The 12,909-nt window shown below is 44.1% G+C and overlaps 1 protein-coding gene across 1 annotated transcript; it reads right to left on the bottom strand.

Moving 5' to 3' along the window:
* Nucleotides 1-671: 671 nt before the first annotated feature.
* Nucleotides 672-12,045, bottom strand: SLC3A1 (solute carrier family 3 member 1). The gene is made up of 10 exons (XM_010222711.2): nucleotides 11,539-12,045; nucleotides 10,367-10,546; nucleotides 9,402-9,556; nucleotides 8,165-8,290; nucleotides 6,328-6,447; nucleotides 5,167-5,291; nucleotides 4,349-4,547; nucleotides 3,808-3,954; nucleotides 2,004-2,120; nucleotides 672-1,237 (listed from the first exon to the last, which is right to left on the bottom strand). Exons 1-10 carry the CDS (start codon nucleotides 11,963-11,965, stop codon nucleotides 797-799), a joined length of 2,037 nt encoding a protein of 678 aa, XP_010221013.2. The 5' UTR covers nucleotides 11,966-12,045; the 3' UTR covers nucleotides 672-796.
* Between the last annotated feature and the right edge of the window lie 864 nt (nucleotides 12,046-12,909).

Below are 12,909 nucleotides of genomic sequence, written 5' to 3' on the forward strand. Positions count from 1 at the left end.
TGCACCAACTCAACCCCCTGTCCTTCCTTTGTGTCACAGCAGCTGCTACTGTAGATGCACCAAATGCAAATCAAAACACACAAAAATTGGGATATTCAGTTGTTCAGTATTGTTGGAGTTGCTAACTCTTCCTGCAACTGCTGGATACACACTTCACCTCCATCCTTCTTTGGGTAGAAAAAGAAAATATGGGAATGCAAACTATTCTAACTCAGCCTTGGAGGGGAGGAAATATCCATGGAAAAATCAGATGTAAGAGCAGAATTGGATATCCTTAGCCTGTTCTTGTTCTTCTCCATGATAACCTGGAGGATATTCCAAGGTGCTAGAACTGATAAAAGAGTTAAACCATAAAGACTTCTACATATTGGTCCACATACCTATTTCAACAAATCCAGGATCACCCCTTTGTGAAAATCATGGGAAAGTTACGTAACTAAAGAGAAATCCAAAAAAGAAAACACACACAAAAAAAACCTACCAGGGACTGTAAGGGGCAACAGCCAGAAAGCAACCAACTCTTTTCTTACCCTCACACAAAACCACATGCTTAACCGGACTGCTCCAGTAGGACTGGCCTCCTTTCCTTCTCCACAGTCTCTGTGGGAGGCTCTAAACAAATCTTTGTTCACCTTTTCCTCACCAGCACAGATGCAAGACAGTCAGGTATGAAATTTATTTTCTAAGCTGTTTATTTTACACACAAAGGAAGTTTGAAAAGCCAGTGAAAATTCTAACATTCCCCGAAACCAACATTTTCTGAATTAATGAGGGCTTGATTATTCTAGTTCTGCACTTAGCAGTTCATGTAGAGTAAATTGAAGGCAGGGGAATAACATGCTTTCTCTGCCACAAAACAATTTTCTTGAAAAGCTTCCATAGCATGAACTGGCTTTCCTGTTTTGTATTGAAGGACTAGGCCTTCTCCCACGTCAGTTTTAACTATTTGGGTATTGACAGCTTTACCAGTATTGCCAAAATTAGTACTTAGCCTTACGAGAGCTTCCGAGGGGAGGTTGGGAACTACAGCTTTCAAGTCTACTGTTGATTCCTGTCCAAAATTGAGAACCATCATGAAGACCCTGTCCAACCCGTCCAGCTCCCGCACGTACACAAAGACGTCACTGTCGTTCCAGATGTGGCACATCCAGCCCCGCTGAAGGGGCAGCTCCGTGTTGCGGAGCGAAGAGAGCGCTCGGTACAAATTCAGGCTCGAGTTGGACTGAGTCTTCTGAGTCTGCAACAAAATCATCACACCGTTAACAGAGCCACTTCTTTCCACAGAATAAAACCATGTCCACACAGGCCCTTCAGAACACAGCTGCTGGAAATCAGTTTTGACAATGGCATCTCTGCAACTTCATCTGCTAATTCCTCTGCCTTGGGAGCTGGGCAGTATCAGGGGCAGGACAGAACTTCACTGACGACTGCTGCTTCCCCCCAGGGTGTCCCCGACAGTACCAGGTATTTGGCCAAAAGCCACAGCTGGACCTTTCTCTGAGTCAGATCTACTGCAGTCACTGGGTTTATCTGAAATGTTTGTCTCCAGGTCTGGCCAGCACTCCAGATAAGTGTGTTTAATACACTACTCCACTGCCTTCAACATTGTATTACCATTTTATGTTAGACATGGTCTATGTTCATTTCTTGTTGCAAGGACAGTGCTTTCTATACTATTATAAATGAAAAAAAAAGATCACATTTCAATATAATATTAAAATCATTAAAAGGTTGTTAAAGAACCAAATTGCATCTACATTTTCTACATCATTGAAGTTGTTTTGCTTAAATGAATACAGATGAAGTAGACTCCTTGCCACAAGGATTTCCTTTTCTAATAAAATTTGCTAGGATTCAGTTCCTTTTTATTGTCCTCCCTTGAGTTTGTTTATATTAGCTATACTGCCATTCCCACTAGGTAAAAGAAAGCTCCATTTACAGATAGATAGATCCACTTATTAAAATATTTTTAGCCCTCTGGTACATCACAAATAAATACCTACCTCAACATTTACACTTTCATAGTCAGGGTTAACAGGTAACCAGCTACTGTTGCCTTCAGTAAAGCCAGCATTAAGATTGTCATTCCACTGCATGGGGGATTTCTCTGGAAATGTCTCCTAGAAAAATAAAAAAAAGGGATGTTAGAACCATTACCAAAAAGTAACCTAATTTGATGATATTGAAAGCTCATCCATTAAACTCAAATCTTCTTCCACACCGTCAGCACCCTCAGTTTTCATTCTGTTTGTTTAAATTGAGATCTACGAAGGCCTGCTCCAAATCTAGAGAAATGGGGAGCAAACAAGAGTAACGTCAGTCACTGGCAGTGGGGGGAAACAAATGGCAGTTATAGGTACAGCAGCAGTAGCCAAAGGAGTCGAGTAGCGCCCGAGGCTGCCGGCAGCTACGATGCTCCAACAGACACCGGCACGGGCAGCTGGTGAAAACGGGGCAACGAGTCCTAGGGAGAGAGTGGCAACAATAACCACGACCAGTTCGGAAACGCTGCTCCGTGTCCGTTGTTTTATAGTCACAACCCTTTCGCTTCGGCTTAAAGCTTGTATTTACAAGAGGTAGAATTTGGACAGCGCTTTTTACATTGGAAAGATAAAGGAAGTGTTCACACCTGCGGGGAAGTGCAGAAACTACTGAAAACCTGTTTGTAGCTGGTTAAGGAGTGTTCAGCGAAGACGACTGAAATTCTCACTTTGAAGATTTCAGGAAAATTTTGAAAAAGTTTTCTCACTTTCAGAGAAGAGCTTGCCAAATGATCTGACACTTAAGAATTTAATGATAACAGAGGTTCTAAAATATTTTGCATATACTTTGATGGTTTGTTTTCTATAAAAATTTTTTTTTTTGTATAAGGGGCACTTTCCAATAGAACCTGTCAGAACAGCAGCTCAACAAAAGAAGTTGTCACTTTGCTTTGTGACAATATAAATAATGGGTTTCTCCTTTTAATGTGTTCTGAAAAGCAGAAAAATAATAAATCCTAAAATTTCAACTCCAGTAATGCTCAACATCTTTTTTTTTTTTTAAGCTTCAAACACTAGGGCTACAAACTATGCCCTGAGCATAGATGCAGATGCCACTTTGCATCTTTTCATCTTTCACCTATTAATCAGGGATTCCTCCTCTCCAGATGGAATAAAGAGCAGTTTTGCTTAGACAGAAAACTCTGAGCCACAGGGAAACCACTAAAGGAGAAAACCCCAGGAGCCAACCTCAGGGCAAGCCACTTTGTGAATCAGTCCTGTTCAGTCAGCAGCAATAAGAAAACTGAGATGTTTGGACCTAGGTGTTTTTCAGAGAAAGAGACAGTTTTCCTGGAGCAGAGGAGCACTTCATGGCAGCTGAATCGCATGATCCTGCACTTCTGCAAAAGCCTCTCTTCCCCCACGGGCACCAAACTAGCTGATACTGGTGGCAGCATCATCGGAGGCTGCCTCCTTCCACAGCAGCAGCTTTCCAATAAAACTGAAAGTTATGCGGGTCAGGCCAGTGCAAAAGGCAAAGCCCCTTCATTTTCACCCCTTGGCTTGGAATGGACTTCTAAATTATTCTGCACTCAAATGTCCTGCTCTGTGCCATGACTAACCACCATTAAATGAGGTGAGCCCCTGGCTCCCAGGCTCAGCTACCTAAAACTTCTGTAGAAAGGGATCTAAAAAGTAAAAGAAATGTCCTTTAAAAGGTGTAGAGAGATTGCATTTAGTCAGTTAAACAAAAGGTACTATTTTTCTGAAAGTTCTCTCCCTCAGAACTGAATAATCACAGGGACAGAGCTCATAAGCTCTTTACCTCTTCTGATGCAATATTTTCCATTCCTATTTCTTCACCGTAGTAAGTTATAGATGTGCCAGGAAGGGTTAAGAGCAGCATGTTGATAACATTGACATACTCCTTTCCAATCCGAGATGAAATCCGAGCGCTGTCAGGGTTTCCAACCTGAAGACAACGTGCAGTTAAACACATTACAAGAGCCAAGGTAAATGTGAAACTAGTTAAAGATTAAAAACAACAACAAAAAAAAGGGGGCTTCAAACATCATTTATATGGACCAGAGTAAAGAGATAACAAATCCATTTAAACTTCCATGTCTTCACACTGCCATATGAAAGAGAATTGCAGCCCCTCTTCCCTTGTAAAATAATTTGTCCAAAACTGTCCAAAATAATTTTGGGTGCAGAAGCCCTGTCAGCAGCGTAACAGGCAGAAACAAGGGAGGTTAGAGCTCAGCTATGGGCACAGATTGCTGCCGAAGCCACAGAAATCTCGTGGCCATGGGGAAGTTTCTATCATCTCTGCTACGAACAGACCCTTCCTAGAGGCCTGGTCTTACCGCCCAGTTTGGCCATTTTCCTTCAGGCATGTTTTTCATCCACAAGTTGACAGCTTCAAATACACTGTTACCCGATAGATTTTTCAAGTTAATTAGGTAGAAATTGAGGGGAAAATCTGCTTCTTCGCTAAAAGATGTGCCATAATACATCATTGTTGCTTCAGTGTCTTCCTCGTCATCAGCATCAGAACTCATAAACCTACAAGAAGGGCACAGATACCTTCTTTCAGCTCATTTCTGGTTTGGACAGGGTTGAAGGAAGCTAGGAATGCTGTTTAACATACATAGAAAAACAACAGAGCTTGCCTGATGTTTGCTCCCCTCAACTCGAGGATTAACATAGAGAAACTTATAAATATTTTGTAAAGCAGATAGTATTAAGGAGACACACTTCTTGTAGATTTTTCCCAGGAGTCAAAAAAAAAAAGTCTTTAAAGATCCGATTTGAGGAATATTTTTTCAAAACCGTACTTGCCTAACTCCATTTTAACAATTTCAGACTATGTATCCGACATTAATGTATTATTAATGCTAGAAAATAAACCAACCTCATGGGCTTTAATTACAGTGGTCCCACTGGTAGCACATCCTGCATACTCCTATATCCAGCCCATACACATACCAGAAATATCTGGGCCAACTCTCTGCCCTCCTCCTTCCCCAACGCGTTGGGGAGGAGACCGTACAGCCTATGCTCTGCCATTCGCATTCATAGAAGACGACACTGTATGTGTTTTATGGCATTAAAAAAGAAAAGGTTTTGTTGCTGGTGAGAGGGTGATAACGGCAAGGAAATCAGTGGCCACACCAACCCGTACCTGTAGCGGCCCGGCTCGCTGCTGTACTGATCCATGGTGTGGCGGAAGGCCCGCAGGAGGTCATGCATCCCCACCTGCGTGGTGGTGTAGTCGTGGTAGAGCTGCGAGTAGGCTGTGATATCCTCCTTGAAGACCAATACGACATTCCCCATTAGTCCTCTGGTATTTCTGAAGCCTCAACACTCCACCTTCTTCCTGTCCTTCGTAACTTAAATGAATTTGTTCAGCACACTAAGGTGGCAGTGAGACAAGCCCGCACTTTTAAGTGCTGAGACTGCAATTTGGTAACTTCTCTGGAAAGGAAAAGGGCCCACGAAAACCCACTCTGCTTGCTCAGGTCTTGCTGGCTCAACTCACTCGCTCACACACCGAGAAGCGAGGATTCTCCCTAGCAAAAGCACCTTGCTTTGTGATTACAAATTTAAACCAAACACACAACACTAACACCACAGATCCCAACTGCACTCGGGGGTATAGGAGTGGCAGGGGAGGAGGGCTGGCTGATTTGGCAGCTCTCCATCAAGAAGGAAGGACCCGCGCTCAGCCCTGGCCTACAGGCCCCACGTGCAGCCGCTGAGACCATGGAGGCCGCAGCCACAACGCGGCCCGGAGAGCGGGAAAGGTGCTGTGGTAACGTACGGGACAAGGAGGCTGGTCCAGCTGATCCCGCTACGTCAGCGCGGCAGCCGAACTGCGGCCTAGGGCCGGCTGGCGCCGTCGGGTTCACAGCCCCAGCGAAGGCAAGGAGCAGGAATACCACATTTCATGCTCCTGCATGTGTCTGCCACACATTGCCAAGGTAAGATGCCTTATTTTTATTCAGCTTCCTGCTAGCAATTTAGAGGGAATGTTTGTTAGTGACTGCTCTGGGATCTCAAGTGAGATAGAGATTTGACCCTACTACAGCAGAAGGGCTCCCCCACAACAACTGATAAATTATTAAAACTCAAAACCCAGGTCTTACTAGACTACAAACAAAAAAGCTAATTATTTTAGGCAGAAAGCTCAAAACAGCCCTATCAGAACAGAAATAAGGATTCTCCTCTGTGTGGGTGAGGAGGCACCTCACCCTTCTTTAAGCCACAGTTAAGAAACAAAGCAGTAAAAAATGCCCTAAGTAGAAAAGGGGGAAAAAGACAAGACAGAAAAATGATACATTACTGGACTCTCTAACTTGTTCACTTGAGGCTCATCTCTTAGATGCGTTGCTTCAAGAAGAAATTTAACAGCATTGAAACTAAATCCATCGATTCCTTTGCCAAGCCAGAATTTGATAATATCCTAGGCAAAAAAAAAAAAGTTAAGAACTCCAAGTTAGCCAATCCCATTGGAAACACATTCAGTTTTCTTTATTATCAGCATGCTACTAGCAGATACTAATATGTAACTTAATTTCGATTTCGTACTTCAAATTTTACTAAAAATTAAGGGCAAGTCTAAAGGGAGTGTTTAGGGAAGCATCATGCTGGAGAGGTTACTAGTGGGTTTGTTCGGGGATGGTTCTCAAGGCCAGTCTCACTTCATGTTTTCATTAACGTTTGTGACCAAAGATGTTCCTCGATGCACCCACAACCACCCCAGAGAGCACCGGGCCCCAGAGAGAGGCAGCCACATGATAGAGCACACCCAAGTTGGGCAGCCTTGAGGGCTGCTGCCAGAGAAACACACCAAAATTCAACAGGACAAAGTACCAGGCACTTAGGGCTAATCTCAAGGCTTAAGCTGGGAGACCTGCATGCAAACCATTTCCCCTCTTTGTAAAGTTGTCAGCTTTGTAGATAGACCAAAACTCTTAATTCTTCCTTATCCACAAGTCTGGGCATTCCTTTTAACTCTTATCAGCATTGCCTCAAGGACCTGAAGAGGCAAACACCTTCTAGAGAAAACTCAGCATCATCAGCCTGTATTTGACAGGCTAATTAACAGCTACTTGTGTGAACAAGGACTAAAATTTCTGTCCACTCAGCTGAGTCAGATGTGTTTGAGCACAAGCTCCAGTGCAAGAGACACTATGTTCCATGGTGGTTCTTCCATTACTTACTGTGCTTGATACAGCATCCAAATGCAATAAACGTCTTATTTCATTTAATCATCGCTAGTAAGAGACTAGACCAATGGCGATTAATAGCTTTGAGGAAGCAGTAGCCTTAGACTACTGAACTACCAGCATCCATCTTCAAAACAAGTAACACCAGTCAAAGGACATAGCGGGGGAAGGATTTATGCCATTGTGCAAGATTCAAGCTAGACATCTTTTCTGGTGAAGTGTTTTTAATTCTGGCCATTCCCAATGTGGAAAAACAAAAAGCTGCCCTATTTAATCTAGCAAAACAAAAGCTGAAAGGGGATGTTATCAGAGCTGAAAAACAAACAAGCCTAAAGAAGAGTAGAAAAAAAACTACTTAAGCTGAAGGACAAGTTTGGTTCATAGAGAACTACACATAAACTGAATTAGGTTAGACTGAAAAGCAGAAGGCTCCTGCAGCATCAGTGTAAAGGAATCTTGAGAGCACCTTTAGCAGGAAGGAAAAGGGGACTCCTTTTCAGATGCAATGTCCTGGTTCAAGGGCCTATCCAGATCGTGTTGCCAGGTACTTGGCAGAGGAGGGGACATCAGCCAGCAACAACGGGGCACCTTTCTAGACCTACCTTTCTAAGACCCAAAATGCTGCAACAAAACCCACTGCCATTTTATATATATATATATATATATATATATATATATATATAAATTAAGAAGACTCAAAGCCATATAGCTCAATACTGCGTTCATTATACACCGTTTGAATTTTGCTTATACACTTAATGTTTGTCTAGACACTTCATTCTTTCAATTGTTTGCGTAGGTTTTAATCCTTGAATTACTTCCAACTAGACTGTCACTTGTGTAAACACAAACACTCAAATCAAGTGTAGAACCAGCTGCTTGGCTAGCAGCAGCAATATTCTCCTTGTGGGCAGCCCGCAACGCGCGCCGGACGGTGCAGCGCGCACTTACGTGGATCTCTTCTTGGACAGCAGCATTGCGAAAATTTAAGTCTGGTTGTTCTTTCCCAAACTGATGAAAATAACACTGCTTTCTCACATCGTCAAACTGCCAGCTGGAATTCCCATAGACACTCACCTGTTCACATAAGGAAAAAAAAAAATCAGAATTCAATTTAAAAAAACATTTACTTGCTCACATGCTTTAAAATATGGTGCACTACAAGCATAAAATAAAGCACAATACTAATAGACTAAATTTTGAATTGACTTTGATGCTTATTTATATTTCCTATTTCCTTCTCTGGTTAGCTGTTCTTGCTTTCAGCTATGCTTCGCCACATCTGGTGCTTGCGGTTTTTGAGATGTTGATGCATTTTGTGTTCTTTTTTTTTTTTTTTTTTTTTAATGGACTTTCACTAGGGATAATTAGGAATAGATGGGGAAACATGGGTAGGAAGATTCTTAACATTCTTATTAAAAACAGTTTCAATGTAGAGTTTCTGCAATCTATCATCCCGATTAAGCTCCTACATCAATATTTATATTTATTTTATTTTTTAAAGTCTCTGTAAAAGTCTTTTCTGTGAAAAAAATTCCAGGAACTACAGCTAACTCTTACAATTCTAGTTAAAACAAAAATTGAGGCTAGATATGACAAAGGACACTACAGCTCTGTTAACTCCACCTTGAGCAGTTCCAACCCACAAATTCCTCTCCTACACACCTCAGGTCGGTTTCACAACAAATCCGCATATTCTGCTGCTTTTCCCAGAGGGCACAAAACAGGCAAGGCAGGTCCCTGCATGTTCCCCCTTGAGGAAAGAGGAAAAAAGCCCAGGACGAGCTGTCCTGAACCGCCCCCCTGCACCAACCGCTGTGGTTGCAGAAAGGCCAAGAGCTGCTTTTGGGAGCAGAGCACCCAGGTGGCCAAGGCGGTGTCCGAGCCACCTGGGCGCAATTCTTCCTTTTGCTCTTCAAAAGAGGAAATCTAACATTTGGGAAGAGACTAAACAGTTTGGGGGGGGGTGGGTTGGGTTTTCTTCTAACCTGTTTGAAGTAGGAACCCTTCATCCCTGTGCTGGTTTAGAGCTTCACGCACCCGAGCTCGTCAGGTAGCTTCTGCGGGTACCCCTGCAGAACCGCTCACAGCCTGGCACGCGCGGGGACGACAACGCTACGGTGGGTGTCGTGACACGGTGGCACCCTGCCGACCCGCCGGTGAGCGGCAAGAGCCTTCCCCCCCGTACCCAGTTGTTCGGAGGCGTGAGGGAGCCGCCGGCCTGCGCGCAGTCCTGCCAGACGTAGTAGTCCGTGTACTTGCCCGTGCGATTGCGACTCAGCTGGAACCACCTGTGCTTGTCGCTGGTGTGGTTTGGTATTAAATCCATTATCAGCTTCAGCCCTTATAAATCGAGGCAGGAAAAGGATTAAATTCAGCCGGTTAAGACAAAGTTCACGTTTGTGAGGGCAGCTCCCTCGGGCACTGCCGGGGAACGGGCAGCGCGCAGCCGCGGCAGCAGGGCCCACGCACAGCCCGACAGAAGCCCCACGACCACCCCAACCAACACAGCTAGGGCAGCAAGACCCTCTGATGACCTGCAGGATGGCTGGTATATAGGCTGGTCCTTTTTGGCTTTATTTTTTTTTCTTCCCCCCTTCTTCTTTTCTGGAGAGTAGAAAGGAGGAGGAAAAAAAAAGAAATTGGAACAGATTTTGTTTCACAAACCCTCACCACTGATGGTGGCTTGAAGGTCTGTCTCCCACCTCTCAAGGGAGGAAGGTGCCAACCCCTCTAGTACCAGGGAACACAGGTTCTTCCTCACCCTTCCCACAGGCTAGGCGGTTTTTAAGATGCTTTGGGGCCTGGCAAACCACCCTCTGCTCAGCTCAGGGAGGAAACACCTGAGCAAACGTGGTCCAGGGCCCAGCCACACGAACCAAGGAAGCAACTGCAGGAAGGAAGCACAAGCCCCCTCCTCAGCTCCCAGCTGCTTTCCTGTGCTCTCCAGGAAGCAGCCATCCACAAGGAACTTCCAAGGTGGAAAGGAGCACATGCTCAACCATGCCAGCCTGCCACTATGGACACTCTCATGGAGGTGAATTTCTTTTTGGTTTCTTTTCTTAAAACTTTCTAATAGGTGAATTTAATGTTTAATATAATTTAATATTTAATAACATTTAACACTTATTTTCATCATGGCCACAGTTTTACCTCTATCATGTATAGCTGCAATCAGGTTCTCAAAATCAGTCATTGTCCCAAACATGGGGTCAATATCATAGAAATCCTCAGCTCCATATCCAAGGTCTTTTAAGGGGGATTTATAGAAAGAGGTGATCCAGATGTTTTTTACATTCAAGTACATGATATGGTCCAGCTTTTCTTGGATGCCTATTTAAAAGAAAAGGATATCATCTGTTTTGACAACACACACAATTTTTGTTGGGAAAGAAAAATAAATAAAAGAGAGTTTGCCATGGGTTCTCGAAGACAAAAGACAGATTCTTTTTCCATGTAACCATGCCTGAGCTTAGGTAGCCTCACAGTCTTGAAATATCATAAGCTGACAGCATCAAGGCCCTTCAAAGCCAGTTCTAAGGATGATAAAGCTGAAATTTAAAAAACATCAAATCCAAGCAGATTCCACTCTGTATTATAAGAACATTTATAATCTCATTTATTAAATTACATTTAACATTTTGTTCTGAAAACAGACTCCTGTATTCATTAAAAAGCAACAATTGGATTACTTTCCCATTTCAAGGAATGCCAATTAATCCTCCAAGTACCCAACAGGAAGATGAGTCCAGTTTTAATGCTAAGATTCCAGTTTTTCCCTCCAAGGAAGACCATTACGGGCATCACACTGCCTGTGGGTATCAGGTGAGCCTTCTCAGAACACCCATGGGAGCTCAAAAACCCCACAACCTGAGAAAAGAGTAACACATCTTCCTTTACTCTTACGCTGCCAGCTTTACTTTTCCCCCACTGCTCTTTATGGAGAAGCTGCCAGACCAGCATGACTGTGTATTGGAGACTGCACATCCTCCTGCTCGACCTTCACCTTGCGAGACATTCTGCTTTGATTGCAGCTGTATTGCTGATTGCTCTCGGCCCCACCTCTGAACATTCATTCCAATGCCAGCCTCACATTCAACCAACTGAGCAAGCAGCTCCCAACGGGATCCATTAGTGACGCGGGAGCTGCAGTCAGCGATTACAGAGACAGCTTCTCTTCTCTGGACAGGTGACTTCATTGGACATATATAGAAATGCACACACACATATCGCTACACGTATCTATCTACTTGCAAACACACATATCCACGGCACACAGACAAGAGGCATCCAGCTTTGCAAGTAAAAAACATATCTTTACGCACCTTTCAGATCACCATTCCCATCCATGTCGCTATCCTTAAAAGAACGAGGATAGATCTGGTAAATAGGACTAGCTTGCCACCAGCTGAGGCACTTGGGAGACAGAGCAATAATTGCAATGGTAGAGCACACCAGCAGGACTGCCGAGGCGATTATAAGCCAGAAGAGAATCTCTCTGGTGACTCTGTAGCGGGCTTGTCTGGAGAACTTCAGCAGAACTTCCTTCGGCATCCCAGCATACGGCTTCAGAGGCAACTCCTCCAGAGCCGCAGGGTTCACACCAACAACACACGATTTTGGTATTTCTTCTTGGCTACCTGCGTTGGTCTCCTTCTCATCAAAAGCCTCATTCTGAACAAATCCGTTGTTCTCCACACCTCCTTTCTCACTCAGCTCCATAGGGAAGTTCTTTGCTTCCTCGTCACCCATTTCAGCTGGAGTATCTTCTGCTGGGAAGACTCGCCGCAACAAGGACGGCTGCCAAAACACCTTTGGTCAGTGAAATGAGAAACAATGCAATTAGCAGCTGGGTTTATAAATAATCCTGACCTGACTGATCAAAGTTCAAAAGAGACAAAAGGGCAAAGTGCTCCCATTCTTCTGCATAATAAGCATCTCCACCAAAAGAGCAAACGCAATCACATCACCGTCCTCTGGAAAGGCAGCCTTATTTCTTCTACCAACTGAGCGAAGTTTGGCTTCCCGTTACCCTCTCCAACATCCTAACTAAGCCTGTCTTGCTTTGGACAGATGTAGAAAAATCTCAGATTTTAACAAATAAAAAAATTTAATATGCAACTTTCCAGACTGGTAACATTCCAAGTAGCCAAGTAATCCCAATCCAAGAAACATTAATGAGAAATTTAAATTCAAACAGCAAGAACAAGTTGTTGACAACTTCAGGCCCCAAAGCAACAGAACAAAATAAACAAAAGATCAAGAAGCCTCTTCCCTTGGTTTCTCACAGCTCAGAAAAACAAAACCCAAAAAAGCCTAGCGCGAACCCAGCCCTCCCACAGCAGTTAAGCAGTAACCATGATAAAACACATACCAGATCCTGCAACTGGCTGCACCCAGGGCCGTCCCAGGTCAGGGAACCTCTGCACAGGCACAGGCTGGACCCAGGCGAGAGAAACACTCTGCTGACTACTAACATTCCCTACACGCTACTCCTTTTTTTTTTTTTTTTTTTTTTTTTAAATTACAAGCAGAGAAGGAAATCTCCTCCTCCCCCATCCCTAGCACTGCGGCTGTGACCAAGCGTTCCCAGAGCCTGGAGCGCATGCACCGTTTTACCCACGCGTGCGCCCCGAGCCTCCGGTGCCTCCGGTGCCCCAAGGAGGGGAGCTGCCCCGCGCCGTGACGGCGCTGCC

This window comes from Tinamus guttatus, unplaced genomic scaffold (genome assembly GCF_059628265.1).
Source record: "Tinamus guttatus ecotype Peru unplaced genomic scaffold, ASM5962826v1 Tinamus_guttatus_pri_ptg000286l, whole genome shotgun sequence".
In the NCBI taxonomy this organism is placed as follows: Eukaryota; Metazoa; Chordata; class Aves; order Tinamiformes; family Tinamidae; genus Tinamus; species Tinamus guttatus.

Bases quoted from the DNA above. Each gene is read 5' to 3' on its own strand.
- SLC3A1 (XM_010222711.2), bottom strand. From the start codon at position 11,965: ATGGGTGACGAGGAAGCAAAGAACTTCCCTATGGAGCTGAGTGAGAAA. The intron at 10,547-11,538 runs GTGCGTAAAGAT...TCTTTTAAATAG, and splicing joins TGGGAATGGTGATCTGAAAG to GCATCCAAGAAAAGCTGGAC. The intron at 3,955-4,348 runs GTAAGACCAGGC...CGTTGTCTTCAG, and splicing joins GAAAATGGCCAAACTGGGCG to GTTGGAAACCCTGACAGCGC.